Source organism: Budorcas taxicolor, chromosome 18 (genome assembly GCF_023091745.1).
Source record: "Budorcas taxicolor isolate Tak-1 chromosome 18, Takin1.1, whole genome shotgun sequence".
Lineage (NCBI taxonomy): Eukaryota > Metazoa > Chordata > Mammalia > Artiodactyla > Bovidae > Budorcas > Budorcas taxicolor.
The window spans coordinates 18,251,119-18,266,998 of NC_068927.1; the positions used below are offsets into that span (position 1 = coordinate 18,251,119).

At 45.3% G+C, this 15,880-nt stretch overlaps 1 protein-coding gene across 1 annotated transcript in view; it reads right to left on the reverse strand.

Annotated features, from left to right (window-relative positions):
* ABCC12 (ATP binding cassette subfamily C member 12) overlaps window positions 1-15,880 on the reverse strand; it is a 60,781-nt gene that overhangs the window by 36,909 nt on the left and 7,992 nt on the right. Inside the window, exons 4-9 of the mRNA XM_052656207.1 lie at window positions 15,444-15,677; window positions 13,972-14,145; window positions 13,423-13,570; window positions 9,101-9,249; window positions 6,384-6,491; window positions 1,573-1,848 (exon numbers count right to left, since the gene is read on the reverse strand). Coding sequence (XP_052512167.1) covers window positions 1,573-1,848; window positions 6,384-6,491; window positions 9,101-9,249; window positions 13,423-13,570; window positions 13,972-14,145; window positions 15,444-15,677 — 1,089 coding nt within the window. The remainder of the gene's footprint in view (window positions 1-1,572; window positions 1,849-6,383; window positions 6,492-9,100; window positions 9,250-13,422; window positions 13,571-13,971; window positions 14,146-15,443; window positions 15,678-15,880) is intronic.

Consider the following 15,880-nt stretch of genomic DNA (forward strand, 5'->3'; position numbering starts at 1 on the left):
AGCTACAGTCTAATAGAATCTTGGAACTGAATTTGGGAAAACATGGATGTCTTGAACTTTGGACACTTAGGGGCAGCACTTGAGCCGGACATGATTATTGGAGGAAAAAGGCAACAACCGTAGCTCACCTCCACGGGGACTTAGCAATTGCGTGTGATGTCTTTCTGTCCTCACACCCACCTTGGGAAGCCAGTACGATTGTTAAAAGACCCATGGAGCAGGTAAAGAAGCTGACGTCAGAGGTTAGAGAGCATGTTCAGGTACACAGCTGACCAGTGGCAGGGACTGGAGCCCAGGTCCGCTAGGCCGGAGAGGCAGAGCCCGAACCCCCAGGACAGTGTGCTGCCCCTTTGAACTTCACCTTACTTCACACAACATTGACCGTGTCATTGATGACAAGTCAGGAGCAACCAATGTACTGAAAAGGAGGAAAGCAAGTGCAGAGATCAGAGGCAGCTTCTTCACAACCCAAGAGCAGTTCACTGAGGCCTCTTGGGAGCAACTCTGAAGGCACGGTTGACGTAATCTGGGTGCTGCACGTCATAGGCGGGGGAAAGTGATGAGCAAGCAAGTGGGCTGCACACAGCAGGACTTAGCTGCGAGCCAAGCTCGATTGCACTCAGCCAACCAAATAGCATTTCCAGTGAATGTGTGCAGACAGCCTTGTTAACTACAAGAAGTACCACTCTACACCAGCTATTGAGCTTAGCGTTGCCTAACACATAAGAACCTCTCCCTCTATAGTGCTCACATGGGGAAAAGGTGAGTCAACAAGAGGGGAGATTAAAATATTAGGCACAAGATTAATGCTGAGCCCTTTGCAACAAAATCAACACTGCTATCCGGGGAGCATGGCTGCTGAGTTCCCCGGGCAAGAAAACCACACGCAGGGGAAGGTCAGACGTTCCCCCAGTGCAAAGCTTCTCTAAACACTCTACCCCACCCGCAATCCCCAGGGGGGCACGCAGCAGACTCTGGCTGGCTTCTGTTGCTGGGCTGCTTATTGCTCTCATTCTGTTTTTTTACAAGAGCGGTGTCTCATAATGGTTAAGTGCAGACTGTGGGGCCAGGCGCCCAGGGTGCGAAGCCCTCTTCTGCCACTTTCGAGCTGTGTGAGTTGAACAAGGTTTTTAACCTGCTGTGCCCCTGGTTCCTCAGCCATCAAGTGGGGTGGCTATATACCCATCTCATAGGGTCATTGGGGTGGTTAAATGAGTTCATTTCATGCCTGGTAAATAGAAATTGCTCATAATTGTCAGCTATTATAATCTATCATAGGACTCCAATGTGAAATTAAGAACAAATCCGAAAAGATTTATGAAGGCTAGTCAGTTTGAGTCTAGCCACCTGAAATGGAGTGTCCGTTCAACCCTGGAACTGGTTGTCAACTCCTCTGTAATTTGAAGATCAGCACAAACAACCACCAAGACCGCGGTATTCTCTCGGCTTGGAGAGATAAGCCCATGGTTGATTTACTAGCTTTAAAATCTGGGGAGAAGTGGAGACATCCCACCACCACCTCCTGCTCAAACTGAATCATATTCAGGCCGCACCTTTGGAACACATACCCACCTTTCTCACCACAAAGCTTATATTGTGCAGAACTGATTTGGGGCTGTCTTGTTGATCCTCCTCGTCAGAGGCTCCCTGAGCTGATGGACTCAAATTGTATGCCTCTGGCCTCTGTTTCTTGAGAAAATGCTTTTTCTGGTTCTGCACATTCTTTAGGCCACTTTTCCTGCTGGTTTCTTGCTCCCATGTCAAGGTGGCATTTGCTAAAAGCAAGACAGTATCTGGGTCTTCTGGTTGGGTGATGTAAGATGGGGGGCTTTTAGCTATGAGAATTTTCTAAGATTAAAGAAACAAAATTAACTTGGCAGATGTCATCCATTTGCAAGAATCATCCCAATATATCTTCTAATGACCTCAAATCACAATCTCGGCAATTCTACCTGGGACATCCAGGAAAGGTATTCTGAAGATATTCCCCCCAGGAGAAGCTGCAACAAAAATAGTCCACTAGCTCATACTATCCAGGACAGACGACTCTTCAACCACAAGGCCTGTCTGGGTCACCCACATTGGAGAATGCTGATTCCAGCTACATTTTTACCTTCATGCCCACGAGGGCCAGTTTATGCCAGTCTTTGGGTAGTGGGCTTTATTGCTTGGCACTAATGCTTATGAAATTAAGGTCACATGTTCAGTCTCTGCTGTGTCACCTTCCTAAGTCCCCACTCAGCTCAGTTCAACAAAACACCTGCCAAGTGCTTATTCGATGCTAGATTCTGGGGTAAGCAACAGAAATGCAAGTATTAATAAAGCACACTTTCTGTCCTTGAAGAGATTGCAGTCTCGTAGGAGACAGGAACACGCATGGGTCATTTCAGTGAAACGTGATAAGGACTGCACCCTATAACTGTCAGAGATGGGATCCTTGATCCCCATCCTGGAGACCCAGGTAACTGATGCCCGAGCTGAGTCCTTACAGTGTTGTATAGGCAGTGATAAGGGAGGGGCGGGGGAGGAGAGCTTTATCTTATAGTAGAGGGCACAGCGTGAGCAAATGCAAGGAAACATGGAATAGAGTGGTTTTCAGGGAGAAGGTTTATGAAGCAAGAAATTCAGGATCACCAGGCCCAGAGCCCAAGGTGGAAAGGAAATGAGGTGGAGAAATAACTGAGGACCCGCTGATCAAGGGCTCAGCCCTGGAGGGTGAAGGACAAGGATTTCAAGCAGGTTAATATCAGTGATCAGACAAATCATTTAACAGCTCAATTAACAGTGCAACATGGATTTGAAAAGGACAACTGTGGAAAAGACGATGGATTCTTAAGTCACTGAGACTTAAGTGAGAGACTATGAGGCCTTATATGGAGGTGATCCCCATCCCTAGTGGGGATCACCCACTAGGGACAGAGTGGAGGTTGAGGAGTCAAGAAATAGAATTTTTCCTCTAGTCTAAGACATCGGATATTATTATACTAATAATGTGATGAGATCGACTTGTGTCTTATTTAAAAAATAATAACAATGCAATCTTCCAATCCAGTCTTACAATGGTACCTCTTAAACTTGAAGGAATTCAGCAATCAGGAGGTGAGTCAGCAAGATTCATGACTGGTTGGATATGGACAGAATGGGAGAAGAGGGATGCAGGCACCCACATGCATGCGCTCAGTCGCGTCCGACTCTTTGCGACCCCACGGACTGTAGCCCACCAGGCTGCTCTGTCCATGGGATTTCTCAGGCAAGAATACTGGAGTGGGTTGTCAGGCCCTCCTCCAGGGGATCTTCCTGACCCAGGGATCGAACCCCTGTGTCTTATGTCTCCTGCACTGGCAGGCAGGTTCTTTACCACTAGCGCCACCCTAAGACATTGAAAACGACATCTACATTTCAGGCTTGAGTGGATAAGATCTTCCCATCAATTCACAGGCATCTGAACATGTTGCTCTCTTGACTGAAATCCCCTCCTTTCCTTTTCTTGCCTCAACTTCAACGCCACTTAATCAGTCCTTCCTGCACATCACATCCTTACTTATAGCAGTTACTGGGGTACCAGGTCCTATACTAGACTGGAGGCTTTTCAGAGTAAAGAGCCTCTTCTTTGTATTTGCACTTTCCACAATGCTGTGTATATGGAAGCACACAGTAAATCTTGTTTAAAATCAGAGTATAATTTATTTACAACATTATATTAGTTTCACATGCACAATATTGTGATTGCAAATTTTTATAGATTATATGCCATTTAAATTTATTATAAAATATTGGCTATATTCCCCATTCTCTGTGCTGTACAATATATCCTTGTACCTTATCTATTTTATACACAGTAGTTTGTAAATCTTAATTCCTTTACTCCTACTTTGCCCCTTCCCCCTTCCATCTTCCCACTGATAACGACTAATTTTTTCTCTGTATCTGTGAGTCTGTTTCTTTTTTGTTATAGTCAGGGTTTTGTGGGGGTTTTTTAAGATTCCAGATATAAGTGATATCATTCAGTATTTGTATTTCTTTGACTTATTTCACTTAGCATAATGCCCTCCAAATCCATCCATGTTGATGCAAATCTCAAAATTCCATTCTTTTTATGGCTGAGTGGTATTCCACTGTGTATATATATACCACAATCTTCTTTATCCATTTATCTATAAATGGACACTTAGGTTCCTTCTATATCTTGGCTTTTATAAATAATACTGCTATGAACAGTGGAGTACACGTGCATGTATCTTTTCAAATTAATGTTTTGGTTTTCTTCAGATATACACTGCAGGCTTCCTGGTCATATGGCAGTTCTATTTTTAATTTTTTGAGGAAAAAATATTCCTCTCTTCTTTTGTTCTCTTCCTTTGTGATTTGACAACTATCTTTAGTGTTATGTTTGGATTCCTTTCTCTTGTGTGTGTATCTCTTATAGATGTTTGATTTGTGATTACTATGAGGTTTATATATAGCAATCTATATATGAATACATGATTATTTTAAGTTACACATCTCTTCATTTCAAATGCATTTTAATAACCCTGTGTCTTTATTCTCCTCCCTCCATGAGTGCTGTTCTGCGTATTTTACATCTTTTTGTTTTGTTATCCCTTAACTGTTTATGGTGGATTTAGATTAGTTTAATACTTTTGTCTTTTAACCTTCCTACTAACTTTGTACAAGGTTGACTTACTGCCTTTACTGTATATTTGCCTTTATTGATGAGCTTTTTCCTTTTGTAATTTTCATGTTTCTAGTGGCAGCCTTTTCTTTCTAGCTTAGAAAAGTCCCTTTAACATTTCTTGTAAAACTGGTTTTATGGTTCTGAACTCTTCTGGTTTTGCTTATCTGTAAAGCTTTTGAACTGTGGTGTTGGAGAAGACTCTTGAGAGTCCCTTGGACTGCAAGGAGATCCAACCAGTCCATTCTGAAGGGGATCAGCCCTGGGATTTCTTTGGAAGGAATGATGCTAAAGCTGAAACTCCAGTACTTTGGCCACCTCATGCGAAGAGTTGACTCATTGGAAAAGGCTCTGATGCTGGGAGGGATTGAGGGCAGGAAGAGAAGGGGACGACCGAGGATGAGATGGCTGGATGGCATCACGGACTCGATGGACGTGAGTCTGAGTGAACTCCGGGAGATGGTGATGGACAGGGAGGCCTGGCGTGCTGCGATTCATGGGGTCACAGAGTCAGACACGACTGAGCGACTGAACTGAACTGAAACCTTTTGATCTCTCCAACAAATCTGAATGAGAACCTTGCTGTGTAGATTATTCTTGGTTGTAGACTTTTCCCTTTCATCGCTTTAAATATATTGTGCCACTCCCTTCTGGCCTGCAGAGCTTCTGCTGAAGTCAGCTGTTCGCCTTATGGGAGTTCCCTTGTATATAACTTGTTGCTTTCCCCTTGCTGCTTTTAATGTGCAGGCTGAGTCGCTCAGTTGTGTCTGACTCTTTGCAACCCTGTGGACTGTAGTCCGCCAGGCTCCTCTCTCCATGTAAATTCTCCAAGCAAGAATACTAAAGTTGGTTGCCATTTCCTACTCCAGAGGATCTTCCCAACCCAGGGACTGAACCTGCGTCTCTTGCATATCCTGCATTGGAAGTGAATTCTTTACCACTGCTCCACTAGGGAAGTCCCTGCTGCCTTTTACCACTTTAATTGCAAAGTGTCTTGGTGTGGTCCTCTTTTGGTTTGTCCTGTTTTGGACTCATACAATAAGTCTTTGTTGAATGGAAAAGTTAAAAAAACTAAAGTGGCTAAATGAGTGTATAAATATGGTGCCCCCACGCTATCATCACTTCTGTCACCATCATAGGACAAACTAGATAGGCAAGGGGGGATGGCTCAGTGCAGATTGAACTCCACTCCTGGAACAACTTAAGATTTATAGCTTGGAAAAAGAGAAGAGGGTCAGGAACATCATCTCCCCGAGTGGAGACTCCATCTTACTTTTACTAAAAGAACAGGCCGCCTATAATATTCTGCCTCTATCCTGCTTGATGCATATTTACGTATCCATCACTGAATGGAGGGTCTTCTCCCAATAGCCACCAAACCAGTGACCAAGCCTTCCAAAGGATTGACACGTGCATGCTTGCTAAGTTGCTTCAGTCATGTCTGACTCTTTGAGACCCCTTGGACTGTAGCCCACCAGAGTCCTCTGTCCATGGGATTCTCCAGGCAAGAATACTGGAGCAAGTTGCCATGTCCTCCTCCAGGGAATCTTCCTGACCCAGGGATCAAACCAGCCTCTCCTGTCTCTCCTGCATTGGCAGATGGGTTCTTTACCACTATCACCACCTGGGAAGCCCCAGCCTTCCCTTCTCTGAGAATTTTCCCACCCAAAAATGAGATCTCTCTTCCCTACTCACCCAGTGTTAGTTATACCTTCATTCTCCTTAGAGAGACATTGGCTTCAGCCGCTGCTTTGACCGAGAAAGGTAAGATTGCAATTGAAAACTTCATTACATTAAACATGGCTATCACACTAAATGCCTGAAGAACAAAAGAGAGGTATAGAGTTTAAGATGGGATGTTGCCTTGCCTTTGAACCATTAAGTCCGTGGGGATTAAACTTGCTGAAATGAGAAACAGTAGCACAGTTGGGATTCTCAGAGGAACAATTTTCTCATTTCATGGCTCAGAAATCATGGGATGGCAAATTAAAGATATCAACATCTTAATCTATTTTGTTTTTGGATTTTCATCAACATGGTGGGAAACTTATCCCCTTATCTCTGTCAGTCCAGAGGATAAAGTCCGAGAAGGGCCTCTAACTGAGTGCATTTGGAAAGCCCCATCCATCCCACATCCTTATTTGGCCTAGACAATTCACTGAAACCGTATGCAGATTTTCCTAAATCATCCCCTTCTTTCAGAGGCATCTGACCCTTCAGAGATAGGGCATCCTTTAACACACCACACAGGCCAGTGTTGAAGGTGGACGCTCCCTGCAGTGATGTGCTTGGCCTAGGCTGGTTGCTCGTTCTCCTGCCCTCAGGGGCTGGCCTCCGTGTTCTACTTCCACACACTCATAAGGGACTGATTTGAGAGCCTTTGTTCTGCCGCCATTTCCAAAAAAATCATCCTCTTCACTAGGGCCTTCCCCACTGAGCCTTGCCTAGTGGGTGGCTAATATCATACAGCTTCAATGAAGACAAGTTTCCTTGCTCTACGAGTGCCCCAGGGGGGACATGAACTCAGATTTCATCTTCTCATCTGTCCGACTTGTAATTAGCAGCCTCTCCCTAACCACCCATCTAAGAAATTAAAAACACAACTTCCTTCAACAAATCTGGAGTGATCCTTCCCCCTGCTGAATGGGCCCTGTGGTCAGGGCTCCCAGGTGTCAACTAATCCCACTTAGTTCATTAAGAGCGTGATGAAGGATGCTCCCTTCATCAGGAGTGAGTTCAGTCGCTTCGGTCATGTCAGACATTTTATGACCCCATGGACTGTAGCCCACCAGGCTCCTCTGTCCATGGGATTCTCCAGGCAAGAATACTGGAGTGGGTTGCCATGCCCTCCTCTGGGGGATCTTCCCGACTCAGGGATCAAACCTGCATCTCCTGTGGCTCCTGCATTTCAGGCAGATTCTTTACCACTGAGGCCCTGGGGAAGCCCGCCCCCCGCCCCCCGCCGCCTTCATCGCTTCTGATCCTAAATACATCCCCAAAGAGAATTCAGCTCTTCCAGGTTCCAAAGTACCTCTTGGCTCAGGAAACCCAGAGCCCCCAGGCTGCCTGATGTGACAGCACCTCAGGGCTGACCTCCTACTGATGTGACTCTGGCAGAGAAGCAGACTGCAAGGATTATTAGTCTAAAGAAATACAAGCCTCACGTTCAGTCAAACTGTTCTGGATCTAGATTTCTTCTAAATCATTGTTTTAGAAAATATTAACTACATGCACTCAATCTGGCTTCAAATTAATTTGCTTGGTGTGTTCTGGGTTTTTTTTTTTTTTGGCTTGGGATCATAGACAGCAGTTACAAGAATCAGGTAGCATTCATTCAGGCTCCAGTACAATCATCACTGACATTCACACCGGCTTTGGGTTTGTGGCTAGGTTCAAGCTCCCAGAATGTGTGTGTGTGTGACAGAACACTGTGCAAAAAAGTGCCTTCTAAAGAAACATGGGCAGCAACGGGACTGACGGCCTGACAATGGATGCACCAGAAGAGATCCTGCCTTCTCAAATGTCCCCGCCACCTTCCCTCCAGATCCCTGATTTTGGTGCAATTCTTCCCCTGTGAGCATACTTCTCCTAGTTTATTTACTTTCCTCTCTCTCTTTTTCTTGCCTTTGTGTTTTTTCCTCCAACCGTTCACCCTTCAGACACTTGTTCAATATCTGTTTGTTTATTTCAGTTCGGAGCCATTCCCCCTCTAGCTCAGGTTTACCTTTGAATGCGCAGCCCCCTTGTAATTCAAGACCCGCCCGACCCCCCAGCTTCAATCCAATTCTCCCTCTGAGGCTTTCAACTCAGTTATGCCCGGCCTGGGTGAGCATCAGGCTAATAAGAAGAGCAAACACTTCTACAGGACTCGCTGCATTCTAGGTGCTGGCCCATGGGCTTTGTTTAAAAAAACTTCTGTCTTCACAGCCATAGAGAGTGTCATCACCCCATTTACAGATGATAAAACTGAAGCAAGAGAGGCTCCATGAACTGCTGTAAGTCACAGCAAAGAGTGGAGTGGGGATTGAAACAAGGGGGACTCTGATCTAGATACCATACTCCTTCTCCCAACACCGATACCTCCTCCCACCCAGAGAACATCCACAAACTGCTCCTGTCGTATATATGTATACATATGAACAAAGGGCTCCTTTGGCTTCAATTTTGTTTTCCAAATGTAAACTGTATTCCAGTGTTAACTACTATCCCTATCCTGTGGTGGACTAAAACAGAATTGCTACTAAGCTCTCCTCTGCTCCCTGGTAGTCCAAGCACTGGTTTTAGAAATTGGGATGGAATTCTGGTGTCACCTAGCTCACCATGTTCAGGTGTTCTGGTGTCAGGGCTGGGCAAAGGTGGGGAGAAGCTCCCCATCCAGCACTTGGCAGAGTTTGGTTCAGAAGAGGCCAGTTCTAGAGAGGCACTTACCACAGGGGCAGTGAGCTTGCGTCTTAAGAGGATGTGGCAGGTGAACGTCAGTACAATGGCAATGGTGGATGCAATGGGGGCCAGTGCTGAGTTTCCACTCTGGACAAATCCAGCTTTTTCCAGTAACTTCCTTTCCTTCTTCCTTATACCTAGTAAATAGAAATGGTCCGTAGTGGTCTTAATTTGCATGTCAAGCACCAGCATTGAGAAACATATTACTCAATGGAATATTGAAAGTGTTAATCACTCAGTAGTGTCCAGCTTTCTGCAACCCCATAGACTGTTGCCTGCCAGGCTCCTCTGTCCATTGAATTCTCCAGGCAAGCATCCTGGAGAGGGGAACCACTCCCTTCTCCGAGGGATCTTCCTAACCGAGGGATCAAATCCAATCTACTGCATTGCAGGCAGATTCTTTATCATCTGAGCCACCAGGGAAGTCCAGTGGAATATTACTCAGTCATAAATAAAGAATGAAACATTGCCGTTTGCAACAACATGGATGATTATCATATATATATAAATGTAAGTGAAGTCAGAAAAGACAAAAATATGACATCACTTATATATGGAATCTTAAAAATAATACAAATGAGTTTATTTATAAAATAGAAAGTGACTTATAGACATATAAAACAAAGTTACGGTCACCAAAGAGGAAGAGGTAGGGAGATGGATAAATTGGGAGTTTGGTCTTAACAGATACTCGGGCTTCCCAGCTGGCCCACTGGTAAAGAATCTATCCAGTTCCTTTAGGTGGTGGCTGGATCACTGAGTTGGGAAGATCCCCTGGAGAAAGGCACAGGAACCAACTTCAGTATTCTCACCTGGGAAATCAGACACGATTTGGTCAGACAGGACTTGGTCGGACACAACTTAGCAACTAAACACAAGAGTCAGACATGACTTAGCCACTAAACTACTGCAAACCATATTGGAAAAGAATCTGAATATTTTTCAGATTCTTTTCCATGTCATCCATACATGAATATATACATAAACATGTGTGCTGAGTTGCTTCAGCCATGTCCGACTCTTTGTGACCCTATGGACTGCAGCCCACTAGGCTCCTCTTTCCATGGAATTCTCCAAGCATGAATACTGGAGTGGATTGCCATGCCCTCCTCCAGGGGATCTTCCCGACTCAGGGACTGAACCCATCTCTCTTGTCTCCTGCATTGGCAGGTAGGTTCTTTACCACTGAGCCACCTGGGAAGCCTATATATATATATAACTGAACCACTTTGCTGTTTACCCCAAACTCGCACAACACTGTAAATCAACTATGTGTGTGCATGCTAAGTCACTTCAGCCATGCCCAACTCTTCGCAACCCTATGGACTGTAGCCCACCAGGCTTCTCTGTCCATGAGATTCCCGAGGCAAGAATACTGGAATTGGTTGCCATGCCCTTCTCCCCACCCAGTGATTCAACTTGCATCTCTTACAGTTCTTGCCTTGGCAGGCATGTTCTTCACCACTAGCGCCACCTGCTTCAATTAAAAAAAAAAAAGCATAACTTCTGCTGGATCCTCCTGCAAATTAGTGTTAAGGGCTCCTGCTGAGAAGTTTAAATGAGAGGAAGCACAGACGGCCCTGAGCACAATGCCGGCATGTACTGGGGGCTCAGTGCTTGTCAGCTGCCATTGCTGGATGGCTTCCAAGGTCCTTTCTAATCTGATTCCCTGTGTGTCAGGAATCATACACTCAGATGCCTACAGGTAAGTAATGTAAATAAAGGGAGCGGGCAGAGAGCAAAACCAGGGCGAGGGTGTCCCAGGCTCACTAGACTGTTCTGAAGTCTGAGATCTGGAATTTTGTGAGACATCGCCCTACATTTAAATCTTGGGAACTAATAGAAAAAGTTAAAGTACTGTAGGAGCCAAACAAAACACATATGCCAGCCTGAAGACTGCCAGACTGAGGCCCCTGCCCTGTATCTCAGGAACAGCTACAAAACCCCAAGAACATGTCTGCCTTCCGTAGTCCAGATGACACCAAGACTCTGTACCACTTTCAGATAGAATTCAAGCATCCGTCCCCTGGTGTTTAAAGTTCTCAACACCAACACCAGCCTCCTCCACAGAAACCCTTCCACGTTAGCAGCATGGTGCCACAGCCCTGCTCGGGGAGTGCGGCCTATGGACCAGGTGCTGGGCTGAGCCCTGCACAGGCAGGCTCTCATTAAGCTACTCTCCCCACCGTGTGACAAAGGAGAAGCCATCACTATGCCCCCCGACAGTAGAGCAAAGTCTTCCTGGGCTAAGTGACTTGATCCTTAGGAGATCAGGGCAGAATTAGAATCCAGTTCTGGGATTCAACACTTGCTGTCCACACACCCTTCCCCTCGAGAACAGCAGCCACCTCCTTTCCAAGCACAGCCTCTAGGCCTTTGCTCCTGCCCAGTGGGGCTTCCCCAGCTCCTGCGGTGTCCACATCCCTCCTGTCCTTCAGGGCCTTTTTAAAATGCCACCTCTGCCAGGAGGCTTTTCCTCATCTCTCATGCCCACGGATCTCCTCTCAGTTTCTTTTGTGGCTTTTTACCCATTTTATTCTATAATTAATTCATGTGTTTGCTTATTATTTTTAATAAATTTTAATCTGATGTCTACTATATGCCAGGGGCTGTGCCTGGTTCTGGGGAATACAGGGGTAAAGAGGGTCTCAGCTTTTCCAGTAGGAGCAATAGACAAGAAATAAACAAGTAAATAAGATCATTACAAACTGTGTTGGGTGATATGAAAGAAATGAACAGGGTGACAAGACTAAGAGCTAAAGAAGGAGTGGACCTGCTTGGGACTGTGGTCAAGAAGGCCTCGTGCGTCACTGACATTACTTTAGGAGACCCACAGTTAAGATAAAGTCAGCACAAACATCTAGCAGAAGACATCCAAGGCAGAGGGAACAGCAGCTGCAGAGTGGATGGATGCGGATGCTGTTTTAAAAACAGAGGATCCGAGTGGCTCATGCAGAGTTATCAGCCTGGGATGAGATGTGATGAGGTCAGGAGGTCAGCAGGGGTCAGATGGTGCTGGATCTAATAGGCTGTTGGAAGGAATCTGGACTCCATTCAGAAGTCCTGAATTTGAAAACACTTAAGTGTGATAAGAAGTCACTAAAGATTTTTCAGCAGGGGAGAGACAGGATCTGATTGACATTTTTAAAAGGTCATTCTGGCCGTTGAGTGCATCATGGATTTTACGGGGCAGGCAGAAAGCAGAGGTTGCAGCTAGAAGTTCTTTCCATAAATGGGAAGGGAGAGGATATTGGCTTGGACTGGGGTGGCAGTGGAATGAAGAGAAGTAGACAGATTCTGGATATATCCTAGAAGCAGAGCCAACAAACTTATAGCTATTTTTGAACTTAGTTAGCTCATCCTTCCTTCATTTTAAAAATAGAGATCCTTTCTAATTATTTTGTGTGACTCCTGTGGCCTTGTACATAGTAGAAACTTGGTACATATTTGCTGAATTAAATTGAGTTACATTGAATTACATAAAATGGAATCAAATATAATCACATCAAATAAATTGTATTAAAGTGAAGTTCAATGTGCACGGAAGTATTTCTGGCTTTTGAAAGAGGGGACATAAGGCTGCCAGTGTCTCAACCTGGGACACTTCCTTTGGCAAGTTCAAAAGCAGATTTTCTAAAGCCACTTTCGAAACAGTGGATACACAACTTTGGGCCCAATTACAGGCTGGTCTACACGTGTAATTGTAGATCCAGACAGTCGGTTGTAACAGTGGTTCAGATCATTAACTGGTCAACCACCTGAGTCTATGTCAGCAATTATGTAAATATTCCTGCAATTAGATTTGCATTTTTATTTGATTGAGAGTTTTAAATATCATCTTTAAAACAAAACAGCTATATATGCATTCTCCTATCTGCCTAAAGCATGTCAAGTCAGTGGGACATCCAATCCTGATGAGGCTGCTGCCAGCAAGGAGGGGACACGTGTATAAGTGTGAGTGCATACATGTGCCCATATGGATAGCTTCCAAGTCAACAAAATAGCCTGAGCCAGCTCTTCTGCTCATAATGCTTTAGTGGATTATTTTTGTGAAGGGTAGCTGGCCAGTACAAGCACTCACCAGCCTCAGTATGGCTAAACCATATGCCACTCACCTACTAAGCTTTGGGTTCCCTAGAAGAGATGCCTGGGACTATTCCAAAATCTCTGTACTCTTTTGAAAAGCCTGCAGATCAGCTTGGAGCTCCCCTCAGTCCATTTCCAGAATTCCCAAACCCAGAATCTTAAGAACCCATTGGAAAAGCACACTCTACGGGGTAAGTGGTTCTATCAGCAGTTGCTCATCCTACCTCGGACGGTGTTGGTAAAAGATTTCTCCCAGGCATACATTTTAATCAGCTTGATGCAGGTCAGAAACTCATTCATTGTCTGAACTCGCTTGTCTGTCACTGAAATTGCTGATTGTCGGAAAGCTGAATTGAGCTTAGCCAGAAACATCTGAAATCAAGGTACAGTGTTCAGAGAGAATTGCTGAGTTGTTGTTGGCCTAAAAATCCAGGGATCGGAGTGTAAGTGCCAGGAAAAGTTCTAAGGGAGAGATTCTCCGCTGAATCCTTCCATTGAGTTATGGTCAGTGTTCTCTGGGGACACAACCTGAGTCTGGCCAGGTGATATAAATGCATGAATCACCAGGATACAAGGGACGCACTGGGGACTTTGACAAATTGAAGAAGCATGCCCCCTTCCCCAGGGCATTCAAAGTCAAGTTCTTTAAAAACTATACTGTCCACGAGCCCAAAGTAAGGGCTCAGGTTTCAGGGCCAGGCCCTGGAAGCAAAGCCTTCTACCCACTTCAGTGAGAGTGTGCGTGAAATACAACTGCAAAGACCTGCTATTACCTGGATGGGGATGAATAGCATATACACGGATATCCCGATGAAAGCTGTGGGCCCCAGAATGAAAAAGGCGTACACTGCACAGACAGCCACTAGGATAGGGATGGTGGCTGGCAAGGGACAAAACAAGGCGGCTTCAAACAAGGAATAACTATCACTCGATAGTATATTGAGCACCTGGAAAGAAAGCACACAGGTTCAGGCTTTGGAAGGGCCACCCGAGCATTTCCTCAACGGACGGCTTTTGGAATGGCTGGGGCATCTGCGGAAGGAAAGGGAAAACGGCCTTAAAGGGGTTGGAGGTCATCAGAGAACCAACACAGTGAGTTCTGTGAGTTTCATACTAGTATGACTCTGGAGAAGCCCGTCTTTTAGGACTGAAAATCCCAATGAAGAAAGGCGTAAATACCACCTAGGAGTACGTCGCCAAAGCCCACTGTCTACCTGACAGCTCTCTCTCCTTCTTCTTTATTAGCTCAACCCTGCTTAATCAGGGCATGCATGGGCCCAGGAAAAAGAGCACATTTCCAAGCCTGTTTTGTGGAAGCATTGTGACCACGCGGCTGTGCTAAGGGTAATGAGACACAAGCCAAGGAGCTTTGGGGGTGAATTCTGACAGGGAGCCAGCTCGACTTGGAAGACTTATCCCTTTCTCTTCTCTGTTTCTTCCTACCAGTTCTCTGAAACATGACTGGATGTCTGGACCTGCAGTTTCCATCCTGAACAATTATGGAAACCATGTACTAAGGTAGTGATAAAGAAAGACAGACGAGCCTGGAAGCCCCCATTCCAGCCCTCGATCACCCTCTTTCAGACTCCTTTTACACAGAGTGAAATAAATTCATCCTGTTTAACCCACTGTTATTTGGGGGTTTTGGTTTAACACAAGTGAATCTAATCACAATTGATACTGGATGCTTTAAACAAACTGACAGAGCAACTGAAAGAAACAGTCTCTTCCCTTACCTCACACTACCTAGTGTTCCCTTGGCCAGGGAAATATTCCCATGTAAAAGGTGAAGTTTTTATTGCTAAGGATTAAGGGCTTAAGGAAATGTCAACTCTAAAGTCTAACAGGCATGGTCTTTGTTGTGACTTGGCATCCAAAATGCTACACAGTTGGAATCATCAGATCCATTAGTCAGTTTTATTAAATGCCATGGTATGCTCTGTACTGCTTTGATGTCCTCACTGACAATCAGAGGGACTGAATGAGGTCACCCCTGAGCCCTGTTCCAACTGGAACAGGGAAGCCTTTCCAAATTCTTCAGCTCGAATGGAATCCTCCTTTCTCTGAATTCTTCTGGTGTTTTGAGTGTCCACCACTTCACTTAGCAGGAAGAAGGGAAATGATGGACAGGACACAGACAACCAAAAGAGGGAGCAGATATTCCACCCAGGAAGCACACCTCACTCATATTCAGAAAAGTCTGAATGCAGCTTCCTTAAGTTAGACTCCTTCTGGACCAGCTTACCTCACCAACAGAGATGTGTGTCAGCGTCTTGAAGGACACCAGGTTTTCGAAAACCAAGGTGGAGACGGCCACCTTCAACCGGATTGCCGTGCGGTAATTTATGGCCCAGGCAAGGGCCCAAAAGAGGACTTTGGTAAACTCAGTGGTGAAAAGGGCTGCGCACAGGCCAACGCCAATCCAGACCTTTCTGGAGACGCTTTCGGTCTGCTGGAGGATTTGGTGAATGAGAACTGTCTGGAAAACAGTGCGGTGGGGAGAGGAGAGTGCCGCTGAGGTTCGAGGCAGGTACAGGAGGCTTCAGATAATGTCAGCAAGCAGACTTTATGAGGCAAACGTTTTAATTAATTTCAGTGGTAGCTGCCGTGCTTGACAAGGATTAGCTTTATGAAAATTCTCCCCCAAGGAGTGCAAAGATAACAACAATGTACTAAACCCAC